Source organism: Seriola aureovittata, chromosome 21 (genome assembly GCF_021018895.1).
Source record: "Seriola aureovittata isolate HTS-2021-v1 ecotype China chromosome 21, ASM2101889v1, whole genome shotgun sequence".
In the NCBI taxonomy this organism is placed as follows: domain Eukaryota; kingdom Metazoa; phylum Chordata; class Actinopteri; order Carangiformes; family Carangidae; genus Seriola; species Seriola aureovittata.
In genome coordinates, this window is record NC_079384.1 from 12,307,734 (window position 1) to 12,328,077 (window position 20,344).

Genomic DNA, 20,344 nt, shown 5'->3' on the forward strand with positions numbered 1-20,344 from the left:
AAAAAGTATACATAAATCAATAAAGAGTCCTGGTAGTGGCCGGTGTACGGTGATGCCGCTCAAAACAACGTCAGTCATCAATCATACGGCCACGTTGAGCTGGTGCACTTGTCCTCCTGCGAGCAGTGATGAACTGTGCTGGCCTGCTGCGCCCACGTATGTGTCAGCGTAGCAGGAAACAGCACTTGACTGGACTGCTCTCATTATTTAAAACGATGACACGGCCACTTTCCATTTCTTCTCAGGGTTTTATGGAGCCAGAAGCCAGTAATAAAGCAAAAGAAAAATTATCTAAGCTTTCAAGTCTAAGTGCTCTCAAAGAGAGATGCCGGTGCAGAACATAGTGTTTTCTTTTTACCTCAGAGGCGTAGTTGTGTCCATCAGAGCCACATACAGGTGAGGAGGCGGCCACAGGACAAGGCTTACAGCCGCTTTCATGGGCCTCCAGATTCCCTGGCTGTTTCACTCTGAACATTAGAGAGGGGGAAAAAGGAAAAGTTAAAATGTCTGTCCAAACCAAATTACACACAAAACACCTTTTCACTTACCTCTACCCCATCTATACATACAAACAGTTTTACTTGCCAATGGATGTCTGTCTCTGAGGTGTCTGTTACTACTCCAGTATAGATTTTGTTTGTGGTGCTCACAATGCTTAAAAAATACATACAGCGATGTGTCTTCCCCCAAAACAGTATCATTACATTTTACCTTAAACTTATTTTGAAGACACTTTTGTGCAAAACAAGTGGATTCAAACTTGATAGGAACAAGAGCTAGATGTCAACTCACACAAACACACAACTAAACACATATTCAATTCTACAGTACAAGTCTGTACTGTTAGTCTCTGTTTTTTTTCTTAGTGTAGTCTGAGAAGCTAAGTTTTCAGTTTCAGTGAGCAGCGATTAAAATTTATATTAAACAAGATAACTAGCTGCTCTGTGCAGGTGTACTCAGGCAAAGCGGTGCTCTGAGCAAAATGCTAACATGCTCACATGCCGACATGCCAATATTTAGCAGGTATGATGTTTACCGTGTTAACTATCTCAGTTTAGTATGTTAGCATGCTAGCATTTGCTAAATAGCGGTAAACACAAAGTACAGCTGAAATAAATGGGGATGTCATTAGCTTTGCAGGTACTTGCATGCATGATGCATAAACCATCATGAAAGTGATTTTAATTCATCTTGAGGTTGACACGGATACCAATTACTGTGCTAATGTCATGACAATAGATTAAATAGTTTTTGTTGATGAGATAATTTACTAAAAGCTGTCATTCATTTTGGAGGTAGTCATTAATTAAATAGCTAACTGGGTTAACTAAATTTTGACCTGATAATGTCGCTACATGAAAAGTCAGAAGATCACCAAAATGACTGCAATTTATCCTGAAGAAGAGCAGAGAATATCTGTAGCAATTCAAAATAATTTCACGAGTTTCACTCACAAATATCAAACTCATGGTAACATTAGATGGGATCACCAAATCTGTACCAACTTTTGTGCCAATTCACTAAGTATATGTTGAAATACATTAAGTATATTCACTAGTTTTGCCTCTATCATGGCTAAAAACTCTCTCCAGAAACAGCGTTCCTGGTTCACAGTTTTCCGAGGGACTATTTATTTGGTAGACAGCAGTTCCAGTGAGAACTGTTGACAGAGGTCTGTGGATTATCCAGAGTAACAGATAACAGATGCCTGTCTTGTCTTGTATTGATGCCAGGATAGCAGAGTCACTGCTCATCCTCTTCTGCTGGCTTTTCACACAACATCTCAACACCCCACACCATTCATGTGTCATTTCGTTAAAAAAAAAAAAAAACCCAAAAAACAACAACAACAACAAACGTAAGTGAACTTGTACTGTGGCACTGAACATGCTTTCAGTTGTTTGTTCGAGAGAGATGCACTTCCAATTGTTGTTGACATCTACCTCTTTTTGCTGTCTACTTTTAAAGCACTTACTATAAGTTGCCCTGGACAAAAGCGTCTGCAAAATGATTGTAATGTAATGGGACACTGTTTTGGAGTAGACACTTTGCTGTTGAATCTTTTAAATGTAATTTTTGAATGCTGTAAGCACAAAGGAAATTCCATCCATGGTGTAGTAGCAGAAATCTCAGAGGCAGATATCTAAAATCCCGGACTAATAAAACAAAAACTGTCTGCGTGGGTACACACCACTACAGTTAAATAAGAATATTTGTTCTGTAATTTGGGTGAACTGGCCCTTTAATGTCAACCATCTTGCTGAGGTCAAACACAGTTACTGTTACAAATCCTCTCTAACAAGATGTTTTTATTAGCCTACAAATCATTGGCATCTCTGCTGTAAACTACAACATCAATACAACTGAAACAGACATTTCTGATCATAATTACCAGAAAGTCATAATCTGCCTGTTAATATTTGCATGCGCTGCTTCATAAAATTTCCCTTTGCTTGCTTTCCTCTTACATGGTGATTGACTACATGTTCAGTGAGCACAAGCATTAGGCTCTCTGCAGCACGACTTCTGAGGCTGCTACTTAATGATGCTGGGATGGTTTAGTGCAGTTGCGTTCGTGCTTATTACCCATTACTCGACACAGTCTCTCTCATCTCTGGAGTGACTCTGTAAATGAAGCACTTTATTGAAAAAGATAAATGCCTGCCGCTGCAGATAGGCTTTGCAGGTAGTAATAATTCACTCCATTAATTCTTTTCAGGCTGCAACCCCGCTCATTTGTTTTTCAGTCAAAGTGGGATGAATGGGCGAGGGAACAGATAAACGCTTTTTCATGAGATTTACTACAGAAAACTAAAGGGCCTTTGTGAAGGGAGTAACATCTGAAATACACGAATAAACCCCTGTATTACACTGTATTAAGTGACCAGAATGTTAAAGAGTATTCTATATTCTTTAGTTGTCATGTTTTCAACCTCCTCCACTGATAGGTCTGTACCATGTTTTCTAAAGCTGCCCTGTTATATACATAGACAGCTCAGTGACGCATCATTTTCAACGTAAGAGGTCAAGTACACAGTAAACTCAGCATTCAAGAGGTTTGAGACGTAAAAAAACTGTTGCTAAGTGACAGTCAATAAAATGGACTATTTTCAGTTCAGTGTCATTTTAGGGTCATAAAAAAGTCTAAACAATTAAATGTAATTCATTAAAACAATTGTCCACCTTTTTAGTCATTTAAAGCAAAACCATATAAGTTTCAAAAGATAAAAATAACAAACTGCTCTGCTCACAAATGAAAAGTTAAAACAAACCCCTATACTCACATTGCTATGCTGAAGGCTTTCGCTGCTATAGCCTTACTTTGTCTGGTAGCTTAAGGTAGCTAATGTTACCAAAATGCTGCTGTGTAACTGAGGTTATTGAGTCCGTTCACAGACTTTTCTATTGTTACCTTGCTTTTTTACCATTTACCGTTATCACCTTATTGTTACTAGCTCTAAGTCTCCTGATCCTGTGTCGAGGATCCTCATATCACTGCAACAGCTTTTGACACAGAATTGGTTCAGACTCTTAAGTGTTTTCCACAGTCAAGGTACTAATACAGGCCTTATATTCCTTTTTCTATGCCCATAAAATGAGACCAGGGTTGTCAAAAGAGCTGAAGTATACCTCAATCTGATCAAGCTCTTTGCTGAGATGTGGTCAGATTGTAAACACACTGTATGTGTGAATACACAGACCAAATGCAGACATCCATTAATGCACAGTATAGCTGAAGTATATGCTGATCAAAGTCTCTTCAGCCAGTTTCATACTGTATGCTTCAAACGTAATAATCTGGCGCTATCTTGCTTTTGGAGATGTTAATTTTATTCTGATTTAACTATATATATGTATGAGTTCACAAACTGATGATCCATGTAGTTTTAAGTAATTAAACTAAAAGTAATAGTGTCATCATTAATAATTAATACTGAGCCACGAGAGTTCATGATACATCATGCATTAGATAATCATGAGTCATATATTAGTTATGCATTAATTGATGATGAGGTATGCACCCTTGACATTAAGTGCTAGCCATTAAACTAGCATCTCTTTCCTCTGTGTCTGATAGGAGCAGAGCTGTCATGATTGCAAGTGTAGCCATGTATGAAGCTCACGTGGGAGAAAATAATCGCCACAAAGCAACTAAATACTTGATTTTAAAATTTAATCACTACTGAATAATTAAACTAATTATTAATGTAATATTCAAATACCAATGAAGTTATAGCACTGAAATATTCTACTCTCATGAATGTGGCGTGAATTCTCCTCTTTGAAATGTTCAGTTGTCAGTTGCAAGTTTCAAAACTTTCAACTCAAGTACACATCATTTTTTAAGCTTCACAAATTCAGATAGAAAATTCAAGTAGCCAATTTTCTAAATTTATATTTCATAATTTAAAATTGCTCAGATTCATTCTGCTGAATTCAGATCTAAAAATTCAACTCAAGTCAAAAAGTCCAGTTACTCAAAATCGCCTCGGTCAAATTCAGACACTTAAATTAAGATATACGACTCAGATCTGACCAAGCCAAATATTTCAGTGGTATAAAAAAGTATCCTGTAGTGATGAAAGTTCAAAATTAGGTATTCAGTTTGCATATGAAATCTTTATGGCCCTTATTTGCCTCCATAACTCTCTGTGTTCAGTTTTACCACCTCCCATCTACACAGTTAATTAGTCACTGCTCAGCATGAGTGTTCCATCAAAAAATGACTTCACTCCTGACTCATGACACTCTCTGGCCCTGTTACTGGGTTTAATCAATAGCTCTCCAACCAGACATCGAAAGGCTTTCAACTGACGCACAGCTAACAGCTGGTGCCACAGAAATGTCCATCGTGTCCACACAGAAATCTTCAAAAACATCGGCAGCACGTCTTGCAAACACAAAACACCTCTCCACCTACCTGTGCTCCACTTTCTTGCGATTGACACACATGGCCCTCTGGTAGCCTTGAGCGACGCACACCTTATGGCGGCTGCACTTCACGTTCTGGCACGGGTCCTTGGTGGTGTCCATGGCTGCAAACACAAAACAACAGCACTGAAAATCCAGAGGTGTCAATCACAGCTGAGGAGTTTTGCTTTAATTCTGTATTTTTTGGCCACCACCAAGAGAAAAATACTGAATTCCTGTCTGTTTGTTATTCATGTTTTGACAAGGAGCATGTGTTAAACAGCAAAAAGAAAAGAAAAGAAAAGAGGAGTGCCGCTATTTTACGTGCTGTATGACCAAGGTCTGTATATTTACACCATTTCTAATGATCTTCCATCTTCGCACAACTATCATTTTCAAAGGCGTGTGCAATAAAAATCAAGAAATGTGTAATGAAAAATATTCTAGCAGTGTGCACAAATGAGTCCATTGATTTTATAGTCAGCACTGCTGAAAACATGGACGCCTAGCTGTCATTAGCGAAACAGCCCATCGTCAATAGTACTGCCTGCAGTCTCCAACGGCTGTCTCTGATTGCGAGAAAACCTGACAGCACTGATTGAGCATCTCTTTCTCTTGGCTTGTCACATCTCACTTCCCCCATGTCAACTTATCACTGTCTCTCTCCAGCTTGCCTTTTCCCTCTCTCACACTAACACGCACACTCCATCTTTGTCTCCCACATTCCCTTTCTTCTTATCCTCTTCCTTCCCCCGCTTGCTGTCTCCCTCCCTCCCTCCCTCCCTCCTTCCTTCCCTCCACTGCATCTCTCTCTATATCTTTGGAGAGTTGAATGGTTCAATGCCAGCCTCTTTTCCACTGATAGACTGAGATGGAAATAGCACTGTGTCCTTCACCTTCCTCAGTCTGTGGTCAATGCCATCCGAAACTGTCACACTGTCCCAGTCCATTTACCGCCTTGCTGGAGAGGCCTCGCAAAGCTCACATGTTCAGATAAATTTAAGAGTGAGTGGCAAGTGGCAGTGAGAAGAGAAATTTAAGCTGTGAAATCCTGAGTCAGCTTTGAGCAGCTGCTTTGTAGTCAACACGGTCAACAGACAAGGTGTCTGCCAGCCAGATCTCAGCAAATCCGGCGACTAGATGATACTTTGATGCTACAGGAGGAAGGTATGAGAAACAGTGGACTTTTATGGAATCAGTGGATGACAAGACATCTCTGAGGGAATTCAAAAATACTGGTAGGAGGCTGCGTGCCTGGAAAACTGCTGAGAAGTCTGACCAAAACTGTGACTGTCTCACAAGTTAAGAGAGCTCTGAAACTCTTTACCATTTCCACGGACTGCCACTGCGTGCACAGCGGACTTAAAAACACTTTCCGTAAGAAGAAGAGCACAACAAAGCAGCTAGTTGTAATCCAGGTAGAAAGATGATATCTGCGGGATCAAAAAAATACTTTTGAAGATAGAACATTTAGACTTTTCTCCAAAGGTTTGGGTAGGGAACATTATGTGACTAAATCATGGCGTAAAGTACAAATGGGGCTGGGAACCTCAAAACCTTCTTTACAGAGTTAATTTTTAATTTGGTGAAAAGTTCCGAACAATTGGTTGGCCTTTGGTTCAGAATAGCTTTAAGAGTAAGTCTGCACTATATTTTGGAGAGAGGAAAACACAATGAGGAAATATAGCTGCACTGGCCTCTATGGATTGAAAGGGAATCAATCTCTTAAAGTTGTGCACATACATACACGTTTCTATCAGTGTATTTTGATGCACATCTGTATACAGATGCAGATTAAACATTTCTATCCATTTCCTGTTATTAAAATGAATTAAATTTTGATGATTTGGCTTCTTTCTGGTCGCATTAAGGTTTTGTTACATATTGTCTAAAAGGCTGAAACATGAGGCTAGGGTTATTTGTGCCCAGATTTTACTAGCAAGTACAGTAGTAGTTACAATATGAGCAGAAAATCCCACAGTTTATCTTCACACATCTACAGATTAAAGAAACCTGTTGTACGGAATAATAGCTTGAGTTTCATAAGACGGAAACTGAGTCTGAAGCAGAGCAGGACTTCAGATGTATTAGTATAAAAATAAGCTAGCAGATCCAATATCAAAGGCAATGACTCATAAATAGTCAAAAAGAAATTAAATGAGTATCTGTGATACATACAGATGGTGTTATTTTTTTCCGTCTATCTTTTCTTTTTCCCTTTATCTGAAAGCAACTTCTCAGCGGGGAAGAAACTCATAAAAATACAAGACGTAGCATTTAGGCTCGGCAGATAGCTGGATTCTGGCAGAGCTGATAGCTCATAAACTTGAAACAGTCATTCCATATAAAAGATTTTGTGACCACTTGACTTTTATTCACTTCATCTGTTCCAACAGGTATTCTGCTCCGTCATGATTTAACCCCCGCAGCTGAACAATATCCAGACTCTACGGCAGACGGCACATTTGTCTCCTACTTCGCTTTTGATTTAAGACATAAAACCTCCCAAAAATCATATCAGACTGTCACTGCACGTATCATTTTGACTCTTGTCAACAAAGAAGGTAAGGTCATCTTATATTTTTTGTAATATGCTTCGACGGATCACATCAGTCCTCTCTTTATGGAACTCATCACCAAGGTTTTCTTCAGGCTTCCTTCTGGTGGATCTTACAGAGATTGTCACTGTATATTGCAGTTGTGGTTTTAACACAGGTGCCAGTCACGGATCATAAACTTTTGTGGGGGCAAGGAACCAAACTCTATGTTTTTCAGCGTAATATCCCGTAAACTATTCCCAATTTCATGTCTGGAGTTGTATTGTTTTTTAACCGGTGAGTAGTTGCTGCACCTGCCAACCACTCACAAGGAAACCATAGCTACAGGCTGTGCTGTGAGCCATCAGTCGCACGAAGAATCAAATAAAACCAGAAAGCACTCAGAGAACTAAACTCCACCAAGGATCCGTAATCCTCCTCATTCTATTTTAATAATAATACATTTTTAATCTGCTTCTGAATCCAGATCTGCATTAAAACACATAAGGTGAAAGACGATCATGCATCATATAGCAAGATTAATTCCTGTCGGGGGGAATGTTAAGGCTTGAGTTGTACAAAATTTTGAGTGAGATGAATTTATGACCACTGAGTCTGGACTTTTAAACTTATTGCTACCGATTTAGAGATTAAATGCCATCAAATGTTGCTGGATCACTTTGACAGGTGCATGTGTAAACCTACATTTCTAAACTTGGTTTATTTGAACAGCAATTTAGGTCAAAAAGGCCACAGCAACAAAAAATTTGGCAACCTAATAAAGAAAAACTGGAATTTAAAAAGACAAATAAAAAACATTTTGTGAACATTGAACACAATTTGTAGGAGGGATGGTTGAATTTAGTTAAATGCTCATTAAATTCACATTATGTGATTTTTTTGGCCACTTGGGCCAGCAGAAACAAGCTGTAAACACAACAATGCATATTACCACCTCATTATGACAAAATAAATGTTAACTTCTCCGCTGTGTTCACCAGTTTGATACCATTTGATTCAGGTAGCATAAAGTGGGGGTCAAACATTTTTCGCTGAAAACAGCTGGCTGCTGCAGTATCTACAAATTAAGCTATAATGAGAGCGGTGAGACCGAATCGCAACAGTAAAGTTTGGAAGACCAAAATAAAAAGTTGAAAAGTGCTGAAATATCCTGTAGAGCTGAGGGGAAAATGCAGAGTCTTCCGCTCACAGCAGTTTTTAAGCCAAACAGCCATGTCTCGTACTGATATATTCAATTTAAATGAAGTAATCCAAGAAACATAAGCATTTTGCTTTTTAGTTCAGGTCCTAACCTTTTATTAGATTTCTTTTTAAATCATGCTAAGTAACACAAGATTGCTTTACTGTATGTTCCCATAGAAACACAGCTTGGTGTTTTCAGTATAGCTTCAGAAGGTGACGTGCAGCTCTCTCGCTCCTCATATGTTCAGTGTTTATAAGCACCTTTACACCAAGCAACAGCTTAAAACCAAGCACATCCCTCATACAGTATTCTTGTACAACTCCTACATATTGAAAATGAAATCCAAACACAAGATTTAATTTGCATTAAAGATCAAGTGTGTTTTTCACCTCGCCTGCTCTCCCGGTTGTTGTTCACATCGTGCTGCATTGAGAATTCAGTGCTGGGCCGGGGCGTTTATAACTGCCATTATGGGCTCTAAATCCTCTTGTAATCATGTCAACAAAGGCAGGTGACTGCACCGAGCCTGCGTCCAATCTCTCGGAGATTATTATTATTTTTGCGCTGCGATCAAAAACACATCAGAGCACAGCTGCTTTCCCCGTACTCGATCAGCTGTGTCCCTGTTGTCTCTGGTCACATCTGAATTCTCTGCTGAGAGTGATGTCTTGTAGCTGGACAGCATCCTCCATCAAAACCTTTCATGAACCTTTCATTCTGATTGTCAGAGCATGTATTTAATAAAGTACTTCTGCACAAAAAAAAAAGAAAAGAAAAGAAAAAAAAATCTGCAAAAGACCTGTTAATGGGCTGCCAAGAAAAAGTAGCAGCCATTTGAAACTGAAAAGATTTAACTCTGATAAATATTAAAAGCATGAGAGAGATTGACCCATCTGACAGCTTTTAGTAAATTAATTTCAACTGGATTTGCAATTACTGTCATCTAAGAAGACATGGACTTAATTGGTGGCCGCAGTGTCACAGCAGCCTGTATAGCTTTTATTCAACTACAATTGAGATATAAAATTATTTACTTGTAATTAGAGAGAATATAACACACACGTTCACCTCTAATTCTAACGCATCATGTCTGAATGATTTTCTGAAGTTATTGTACAAATGGATGCATAATCACAGCTACTTGTTTTTATGATCCAATTGGTGGAATTTTTCTTTAGGCACAAAAGAAGACTAATTCATCAGCACAAATAAAGGATGTCAAGGTCACATACGACAGCTCATGTGTTAACTCAGAGCAGTGGTCTCCTTACTGTTTTGAAACACAGGGCAGACTCTGCAGAGGTGTCTGAAGTCTCCTGTTACGTCTGTCTGCAGCTTGCAGGTATACCTTGCCCGAATCTCCGCTGTCTTGTTGAATTTGCAATTAAGAAGACCTTGATCAATTAGGTCTGCAGAATTAGTCCCAGTGGGAGCTGTGATGGGGAGAAATCAATGGTATTCAAATGAACCTTGCCCACACTACAGCAACTGAGGCGTTTTCCTGAGGTTACATTAATTATTCGCCCTGTTGTAAAAACAGATGACTGGGATAACGTCTGGAGCTGCTTCCTCTCACATCTTTCTTCTCTGAGATAAGCCTTCAGTGACTTTAAAGTGAGGCGGTGTAGGTGTGGTGCTAACACCTGACCTCCCAGACTCACCCTGCAGCAGGAACAACACTGGTAACCCTGAGGGCCTCCTAAATTGGCTACAACACCTATGAATAGATGCAACTGGGAGTTATCTTAAAATCTGCCAACACCGAGTGAGTCATCGCAACATAACAAACCAGCGGTCTAAACTGATGTTGTACAATCTGGTTTCTAATTTCTCTTGAAAACGGGTTTTAGTTTTTAAATGTCTGATTTTCCTGTTTACCCTATTTATTCAATTCATCAGGGAAATAATTCAAAAGGAGAGATATACTGTATGTTGTCACTTTTATAAGAATTGCATTTATGATTATCAACTATCACTGATTATTACTCTGAGTCCTTTTGGATATGATTTGGTCTTACAATAAAATACTAAAGAGATTTAAAAATTCTGTCTCTTCCTGTAGCATCAGTTTATTAACCTACAAAAAAACTGCAGCTGGAATTTAATTTATGATATTCTTACAATTTGTTTCTGTCTTTAAAACTATTATTCATAGCTGCACGTGGGTGACTATAACTATATACTTGTATTTATTCATAGTTGGATTAATGGTTACTGAATTTTTCTCTGCAATGTGTGATAATAAAAACATGCATTTAACACCTGATGCCGTTAAATGTGTTGACTCTTAAAATTTAAATTGATATGAGTAGTGAAAATATACCCTTTAGAAGCTGACATAGACATCATCACCTTTTACAACAATTATCATTCATTAGAAGTATTTCTGACAAACTGATGAATATACATCCAATGTTCACTCTCTTCCAATTCTGAAGGAAATATCGAGCTCTTACTTAAATTGCTATATTACACTTTTTTAACTAGGAAATTCCTAACTTTGTCTGTAGCACGGAATTGTTTCATCAGAGGTGTTTTGCTGAAAACAGCCGGCCTGCTGTAGCTAAAAACGAAGCCATGCAAAGTAGTGAGTGAACCAAAACAGTAAATTTGTGGAGCCAGACAACCAAAACAATGAGCTGAAAGATGTTAAAATATTGATTAGAGACTCTTTAAACCTCAGTTGAACCACATCTGCAGCATGTTTCGCTTATACAGTGAATTCTAATAGTTTGAACCCAGCAGTAGATTTCAAGTCATCAGCAGTTTTCATTGGGAACTACATATTTTCTACTGAATGCAAAAATAAAGTGAAAGATAAAGTGCACTGTCCCTGGAAAGACACACTGATGTTGAATTTTTCAAATGCTTGACTCAATATTACTCGGTTATTTTTTCATGACTTGGGTAATCTGACTATTTAAAATGACAAATTGGAAAGATGATGAAACATTTACCGAAGTATGAACCCTTTAAGCGCTTCCTCGTATCATTTTTCATTTCCGTTGGCTACAAAAAGACCATTTGACTGAAATGACAAAGAACTGTTCAATATGTTCACATGGTCTCCATTCCTCCTCCACAGCTGATTTTCTAAAAGTAAGATTTCTTTTTTTTTTTTGTTGACGAGAAACAGACCCCTTGGAGGTAAATGGAGCCTGGTGGGAGCTCTGACTTGAGCCCTCAGCAACAAAGGCAATTATAGCAGGCTTTTCAAACTAATGGATCTGACTGAGGGCGCAGCCTCTCCTTTCCTGAAACACAACAGCCTTCTCACCCTCCACAAGCTGTGACACCTCAGACCTGCGCTCACCACAAGCTGCATGACCTCAGACAACTTCTGCAATTAAAAGAAGCCACACTTGGATAATGTGTACCGTGCTATTTCATTGTCTGGAGCTGATGTATAAAGGCAGTAAAGCAATTTAAATACTGAAAATCTTTGCAAACCAGCTTTGCATATAGTACAGTAGCACACACAAGTGGAAAACACACCGAACTTCATCATATGTCTGCAGAAAAATCTTTTCTAATCAGATCTAATCAGACTTTTTTCTGACTTACTTTCATCAGAACCCATGTTCTCCTCCGTGTTTTTGATGTAGTCATCCTGGAAAGGAAATATATTTGCATTAGTTAATTTAATATTGCATGTTGGCCGACAGAGTAGAGAAGGTATGCTCCCGCTCTCATGCTTAATGATTTTTCAGTTATTAAGAGAATAATTCAGGAGAGCATAAATAATGAAGGAAATTTACATGCAAAATGATAAAGAATCTCTGCTACACGCCATGAATGACCGTCTAAATGTTTAGCAATTCAAATACATTTAGCTCTCGCTGTTGAATAACATACTTCAATGGATAGCAGGCAGGCTAAAAGCAAACTGTCTCAAAACCTTTAATCCAGCGTTATATTATAAATTCTGTTCATTTATGTGACAATTTTTACTCAATGTATATGTATACTGTATGTTTGTTTCAGTTTTAAGTTTTGAATTATGCTCTTAAAAATAGTATTCTTGTTTAGTCCTCCTCCTGATCAAAGAAAAACCTAGATTTCCCTGATGTTTTTTTTAAAATATTTATTTATGTTCTCATTTCTTCTCTCTAAAAACTTTAAACTTTAAATAATTGCTAAGATTTCTTTATAAAAAACTGTCCAAACTGTGAAGCTAGTCTTTCAACAGTCTTTCTGGTTTTTATGCTAAGCTAAGCTAACCAGCTGCTGCTACATATTTAGCATGCAGACATTAAGAGTGGTATCAATCTTCTCACTTGGCAAGGGAATGTCTGCATTTCCCAAAATGTCAAATGTTCCTTTATGGTTTTAGCAGAAAACAATGATAATGTTCACAAAACAAAGTCAAGTTCCACTTATTTGCTTGTTCTGGAGCTTTCAACATTATCACATGATCTTCATCAGCCGATTAAATCATTGCGATCATGAAGAGTTTGAACATCTACAGATCTGTGACACATGAAGACAATGTCACAGTCAAAGGCGAGTAAGAGGACCTTGAGTTTAGATTTTTTTGTCCATTGTTGTTTCCAAGGTCCGACTCAGTAATGTCAACTTTTTGACATATTTACTTATCTTTATATCAAACTCTTTGAAGCTCTTATCATATTCCCTTTTATGACTATTGTGGCTGTTGTTGTAAATGCACCTTCTAACATTAAGTAAACAACCACAGCAAGGCTCTGAAAAGCTTAAATGTATCTCATAAAAGAACTTGGACTATCTTCGCTCCCACGCGGTTGCAGAGGGAATATTTGCAAACTAACTCTGGTTTTTAGATTGTGTCCCCGGCGGCACTGCGCTGGAACGATAATAAAAATTCAGCCTCCCTCCGCTGTATCCATTCTGACCCATTTCTCTATGTGTCAGGGCCGAGAGGATCAACTATAAAGCGGTTACTACTCGGCACGAGGCCCAGAGAGGACCCCGAGGATCAGGTCTGTTCAGTTTCGCTTGGTCTTATTCTGCTCAGGGGACACGAAGACTGAGCTCTCAAAGTTAAGCCGAACAAGTATAGCCGAAGGCATCTTAAATACTGTGCACGGGGTGAGGAGTTGAAGGGATAGTTTTTGTGTTCACACTTGTTTTTTCTACAATGAATTGATTGTTGAGTGTCTAAAAAGAAGAAGAAAAGAAGAAGAAATAAAAGGAGAATTTCCACTGATCAACCGTACCACACATTCTGTTATTGTTATTGATACTTACTTATTTTCTAGGAAGCTGTTATATCCGTTTTACGTTATTGTTTCTAATTCTTTTGTCTTTATGGTGCAATATTGCTGTACTGTATTGGATTTTTTTGTTCTTTAGACAAGATGAGCTCTTACTCATCAGGCAGGTGACACCTACATCGTGAAACAGACGTCAAAGTGAAGACAGACAGTGCTTTGTACACAACAAAAGAGACACTAACCTCGACTTCCTGTGGCAATGACAAGCAGCCGTGGGGGAGAAAGACAGGGAGAGCCATTGTTAGAGATAAAAAAAAAAAAATTAAAAAAAACACTTCACAGTTTTCATTTTGCTTCCATTCAGCATGCAAACAGTGGGTTGGTTTATTACAGTTATGGCAGCAGTTAAACTGTCAGCCCTTAATGCGCGCTGATTGCAAATACATGCCTTAGTCTCGCTCCTCTCGGGGGACAACATAAGACAGTCACAGAGGATTATGGGCGCCTATTAACCGAGGATGATCAGCTGCCACTTCTATGAGCTGGCAGGGATCCCGATCACTAAGGACTCATTCTCTGGCTGTGTTTACAAGCGAGTGCCAAACGCCAGCCTCCCGCTAGCTCAGAAGTTGTGGATGAGCCATGACATACCGCATCAGCTTTGGAAAAATACAGGCAAATTGGTGGGAATCTTCAAAGTCAACAGGCAGATGTGATTTAGATGTTTTTTTTTTATAGTTGCAGCAGCAGACACATAGAGCGCATTTACTAAGCGTAGCACTGACAACACAGACAGATATAGCTCCTGTAAAGTACAACCTTGAGTTAACAGGAGAGTGACTACTTTCCTTTCATTCCATTTCACCGTCTTGGCTTCGGTCCAAGGGCATTACACATCAATACCCACCACACAGCCTCTCCCTGTGTGTGTCATCATTCAATGCTCCGGTGTGTTTGAGAGAAATATAGCACTGCATGGTTTATTTCAGCAACTCAACCCAGTAAATAAACCTAATTCTAATACACACACACACACACACACACACACACACACACACACACACACAGAGCCATACCTGTCTACTTAACAGTGCAGTGACAGCATCTTAATATATCACTATGAGCAATTTACAGGCCACAGAAGGACAAGCCAAAATAGCCAGCACAAGGCTTTAAAAGGCTAAAGCCGGAATTCATCACCAGGCCACAGCAGGACTCTAGATTTCTCCACAGAGACTGTTTCTTAGAGGTAAATATTTTCTCTATAGCAATGAAAATGTCCAAGTGCTACATACACGAGGGGCACTATCACTGTTTGTTATCTTACAAAAAATATTCCAAATCACCTGGACGTCTGCGATGAGTCATGTGATAAGAAGAAGAAGAAGAAGAAGAAACTTTAAATATGTCAAATGAAATGAAAACCTCAACTCCACTCTCTTCTGAAGTGCATCTTTACATGGCGTTTTAAAGGTTACAGCTATTACACTGAATGTCATCCAAGATACGACTCAAGCATGTCAGGCGTCACATGTAACGATTTCTTAATTCGTTATTCACAGCGCCTCTGCAACTACTCAGCTCACAGAGCTGCAGGGACCGAAGGGGGCCCTACAGCGTGTCCTAAAGCCTGGAGTGCTTATCTTCTCCCAGCAGCAGTGTGACAGCAAGGACAGCAGACTGAGGCTCCATTTAGTCCTTCACCAAGGTTGAGAACTAGTGCTGTCCCACTGAATCCAAGCCAGGCTACTGCTACACTTCACAGCAGCAAGACCCAGGAAAGGGAGAGCGAGGGAAGGAGGGACAGATCAGGGAGCAAGGGGGTATGATATTCATGGTGGAGGTCCCCTGAGTTAGGTGATTCATATCGCACACACCACCTCTTCTGCCATTTGTCAACAAGGCTGTAATGCAGCCGGTGTAAAACAGAGCCAGGAGGCTAATGGAGCTTGACTATCCAGATGCTGCGACTGCTCCTCCCGGACCGCTCGCTGGTATTAGGCTGACAGCATTTGGCCACAAGCCTGACTGCGCTCCTCTGAGTTAACGTCTATCTCACCTCGACCGAACCCCTGTCTGCTCAGTGACATAAATACCGTCGATAACCCCTGAACCACCCAACCCCGACGTCACCCATGCGCACCCTGTCTCGAGCGTACATCCCGGCTCTGCACGACAGCCACGAGGGGGAACTGAACTTCTGACCGTTTCACTGCATGTCTAGATTCTTAGTGAGGAAATTGGTATGCTGTTTGCGTATGCGAGATTTAGCCAGTAATGCTTTAGTGCATTACTCAGTATTGGTCTGATACTGCAGCAGCAGAAACACTGGATTGGATATCAGAGTAAAATATGAAAAGCAATAAAATTAAATTTTTTTTTAAGAACATCAACAGAACAGTTCTGCAAAACCTCAGATTTTGCTCAGAGATAACTTTTTAATTTGAGCCTTCCCCAGTATCTGCATTTGGCCTCTACAGTGTGACTGACAGAGACTGTGGTTATGGAAAATAAGAAATAAATGTGTCAACAAGAAAAGTTTTGCTGGAACACATTGGAAGGTGTCTGTGGAAGTGTCAGAAACTCCCTCCAGACAGCAACAAGCAAAAGCTAACAGACCGAGAAAATCATGTGATTTATTTTGATGGATGACCAGCCGCTATCCACGTTTGAAAACGTCTTAATACAAAGCCTTGTCTCTCGCAGACAACAATTCTCCTCTGAATTGGTGCTCTCATATCTGTCCAAGCAACTTAGAAAATGCCTTGGAAAATGTGTTTAGAGTTTGAGCACACATCTGATGCTAGTACTGAGTCATTTCAACATTAACTTATGTGATTTGTTAAAATATATGCATCACATTTTTAGTGGAGATGGTGGCAAATGAAGCGCTTAGAAGAAGAAGAGGAAGAAATGAGCACTGGATTAGTATCAGTATTAGCAGATACTCAGTGTTGTGTAATTTGTGTCTGAAAAAGTACTGTTGAGCCATCTGTAATGTTTACACGTGTTTATCCACAGCTTAAGTGTTAGAGGTCAAGTGCAATTCACAAGCGACGCCCTGCATCCTTGGCACCTCCGACGTGGAATACAAACTAAGCAGTAATCTAAAAACGAAGGGAGTATCCGTCTCCAAAGAGCAGACTGGAAAGACAAAAAACCTCAAGCAGAAATGCTGAGGAGAGAAGCTCGCAGTCTGCAAGTGTTCAAACCGAGAGCTGCCGGAGCACGACCTCACTTCAGCTCGCCGGAGAAATGCTCCCAGAGTAAAAGAAATGTCACAGTGAAAATCTGCATCTCCTCGCCCTGCTGCAATGATCCATCAAGTGCACGCGGCCCGCTCGCTCCATCACTGCAGCTCATCTGTCCCTGTAATGTGACAGGGTCGGTACAGCCCGGGTGCTAAAGGACACTTACATATACACAGCATCCTAAACTTCAACAGACACACACAAACACGCACACACACAGATATATATATACACACAAATGTTTTCAACCCTTGTCTGCTGTAGAGAATGTACTGGAAACATTTGAAATCAACTAGGGTACATTTGACAGACCTCAACACCTCCATACACACACACAACCCTGTAGACATGCAGATATTATATATCTCTCATCTCATCTACAGCTGAAAGGAGGATGAGCTCCTCTCTGACCACAGAACATCATATTTCCTTATCTAATTCAGAAAGATCATATTTTGTTGGCGACTGATTCTTTATCTGCAGATACTGTATCCAAACAGCCTGCTCCAATGAACAGGTTTTTCTGCCTTAAAGGAACAGTTAGATATTTTTGGGAAATACGCTTATTCACTTTCTGGCGGAAAGATCAATACCATTCTCGTGGCTGCAGCAGCTGGTTAGCTTAGCTTAGCACAAACACTGGAAACAGGGGGACACAGCTAGCCTTGCTCTGTCCAAAGGCAAATTGTTGGTGGGTGTGGGTGGGTGGATTTAGTTACCATTGGATAAAGCCAGGTGAACTGTTTCCCCTAAACTACTAATTAACACATTACATCTCATCTGTTTAATCAACAGATGCAAACTGCAAAGACCACATGAAAGAAAAGAAGAAAAGAAAGTGATTGAGTGTTTTTCCCCAACATTTTAACAGATTTCAGTGAAATGTGGTGGAAATTTAGGCCACTAGACGAACAAGTGCAGCATGTGGCCACTGATAACAGCTTTATGTTTGCCAAATCTCCTGAATTGCCAGGTGTGGAAGCTATTCTCTAAATTAGTTGGTTCAAAAGTAATCCAATCCAGCTAAGTCATTGATTGTCCCGCCATTACATTTTGTGTTAAACATTGTTTTTCACTACTCCTCATACATGACAGATTTCACCCAATTCTTACCAAGCTTCTTTCATAACACATCTGGATGATCCAGATGCATTTTTCTGGACAGATTTCTAAACATTCCCGACAGCAAACAAGAGTTAGAAATGGCTTCAAAAACCAAAATTCCTGAACTCACACACATTTCCAGAGTTTAAGTTCAGAGGCTCTGCGTCTCCAATGAAATCCCTCTCTGTCAGGGCAATAACTGCGTGCTTCATCCTCCGCAATAGTCCTTATTGATATTCTGAAGATGATATTTGCAGTAAAGATATAACTTAAGCAGCAGGATATAAGTTAGAGGTTAAGTGATGATCTGGACTATCCTCCAGTTGTTATTTAGCCAGCTTCATGAAGTCATTTACTCTGGCGGTGACTGGATAAACTCAGGCTGATGGATGGACTGGTGATCCGGGTCATGTCTGTAATGAACGGTGACCTGCGAGAGGCTTTCCTCAGCTGATTGCTCCGCTCTGGGCCGTGGCCGTGTCATCCTATCAGATCACCGAGGTGTATCTGCCTCTCAGACTGGCAGGACACTGTCAGATCATCATTCCCCACGGTCATTTGCACAGTAATGTGCTTTTCCCTGATTAATGTAGCCGAATTAGCTACGTCTCCTTACTTTAAATCGCTGCAAAAGGGCACACAGGCAGAGGCTGTCGTGAATCTACATTCCACCCTCCGTCTCTCTGTAGTTACCAGGGAGCAGCGGGATACCATCTTGCCTTTGCCGGGTCATTATGGCGCCCCGATTCAGCAAGCTGGGGCCTGAGTGGTGGAGGTAATGTCTAACTCTGTTTGTACCCCGCCGCCTTTGAAAACGACGGAGAGATGGGAGAGACACTAATGGCGCAGACCCACCACAGATTGAACCACTTAGAAATGCATTAGTGTTCCAAAACGACACTGTGTGTCTTTGGGCCTGGGTACTCTGGCTTTAGAGTGGCAAAACATTACATTTTCACTCGCACATGAGGCAGAAATCACACACAGAAACAATTAAGGACATATTTTCACATCTCTACATTCCAACTCATGTGGTTGCTGTGCCTGTATAAAGAAACAATTCCTCAGTTTACTCTCACTGAAGCGTGACAGGTCTAAGATTCCTGCACCATATTCGCTCTGACAGACATTAACATGATCTATGGTTGTGTTACAGACTGTTTAAGTGTGATTACATGCCGTATACATATGAAAGCATGAGAATTTTCATCACACTCCAAAAATAAAATAAGAAACCCACAGAGAAAAACGGGGGGCGTCTCAATTGCAACAAAACACCAGAGCATTATGGGATTAAGTCGCAGCCCAGCAACACAGAGCTGGATCAAATTGATCATCTGAGCCGGATTGCTCGGGGGCCTGCAGGCGAAGGACGCATGTTGTTTCACAAGGTAAGATGCCTGCCTGCAATGCAGTACAGTACGGAGCACAATCTGCAGCCATCTCTGCACACTGAAGGGCACGTCTCTCTTCCTGAGCCACAAAGTAGCCAACTGTCAAGCGTGCATCCATCTGAAACATTTGCACTGCGCTGAAATGCAGAAACAATCAGGCTGAATGGGGATTGTAGGTCTTGCCCACGAATGCAGATGATTTAACAAACCGGCAACTAACATTTTCTATCAAGTCCCAGGCTGGTTTACATGAAGTTAGAATAAAAGACGCTCTTTTCAACCTGAGATAAGAGTCTTAAAACATTAAGACCTTCTGATGAGAGGCTTTTTTTGGAGCTGCTGCCATCGGCTAATTAGACTACATTTCAAGAAGTTGCATCACAGAAATGAACCTTTTCCATTCTCAGGAGCCCTTTAGCTGTGGTCTCCAAATCCCTGATGAAGCGGCACATGAAACAGTAGCCAGGCTCACTTTTCCTGTAGCAGACTCCGTAGTTGAATCAAGGCATTGCATGCTCTGAGAGATGCAGTAATTGGAGAGGAGGAGGACGGCGCGGATGCAGAAAGATGGATTCTGTTGGACCCCGCTGCTGAGCCAAGCAGAACCCTGGAACGTCTGAGTCTCTGCAGCATGTTACCCCCCACCACCACCACCACCACCACCACCACCACCCATTTGCAAAACAAAGAAGCAGAAAGAGAAGAGGCCAGCCTTCAGGTTGAGCTCTACACAGATGCCCCAGGGAGCTCG

At 40.4% G+C, this 20,344-nt stretch overlaps 1 protein-coding gene across 1 annotated transcript in view; it reads right to left on the reverse strand.

Annotated features, from left to right (window-relative positions):
- The window catches only part of LOC130162944 (testican-2-like), a 40,221-nt gene that overhangs the window by 7,356 nt on the left and 12,521 nt on the right, over positions 1-20,344 (reverse strand). Inside the window, exons 2-4 of the mRNA XM_056366849.1 lie at positions 12,217-12,262; positions 4,922-5,036; positions 359-467 (exon numbers count right to left, since the gene is read on the reverse strand). Coding sequence (XP_056222824.1) covers positions 359-467; positions 4,922-5,036; positions 12,217-12,262 — 270 coding nt within the window. The remainder of the gene's footprint in view (positions 1-358; positions 468-4,921; positions 5,037-12,216; positions 12,263-20,344) is intronic.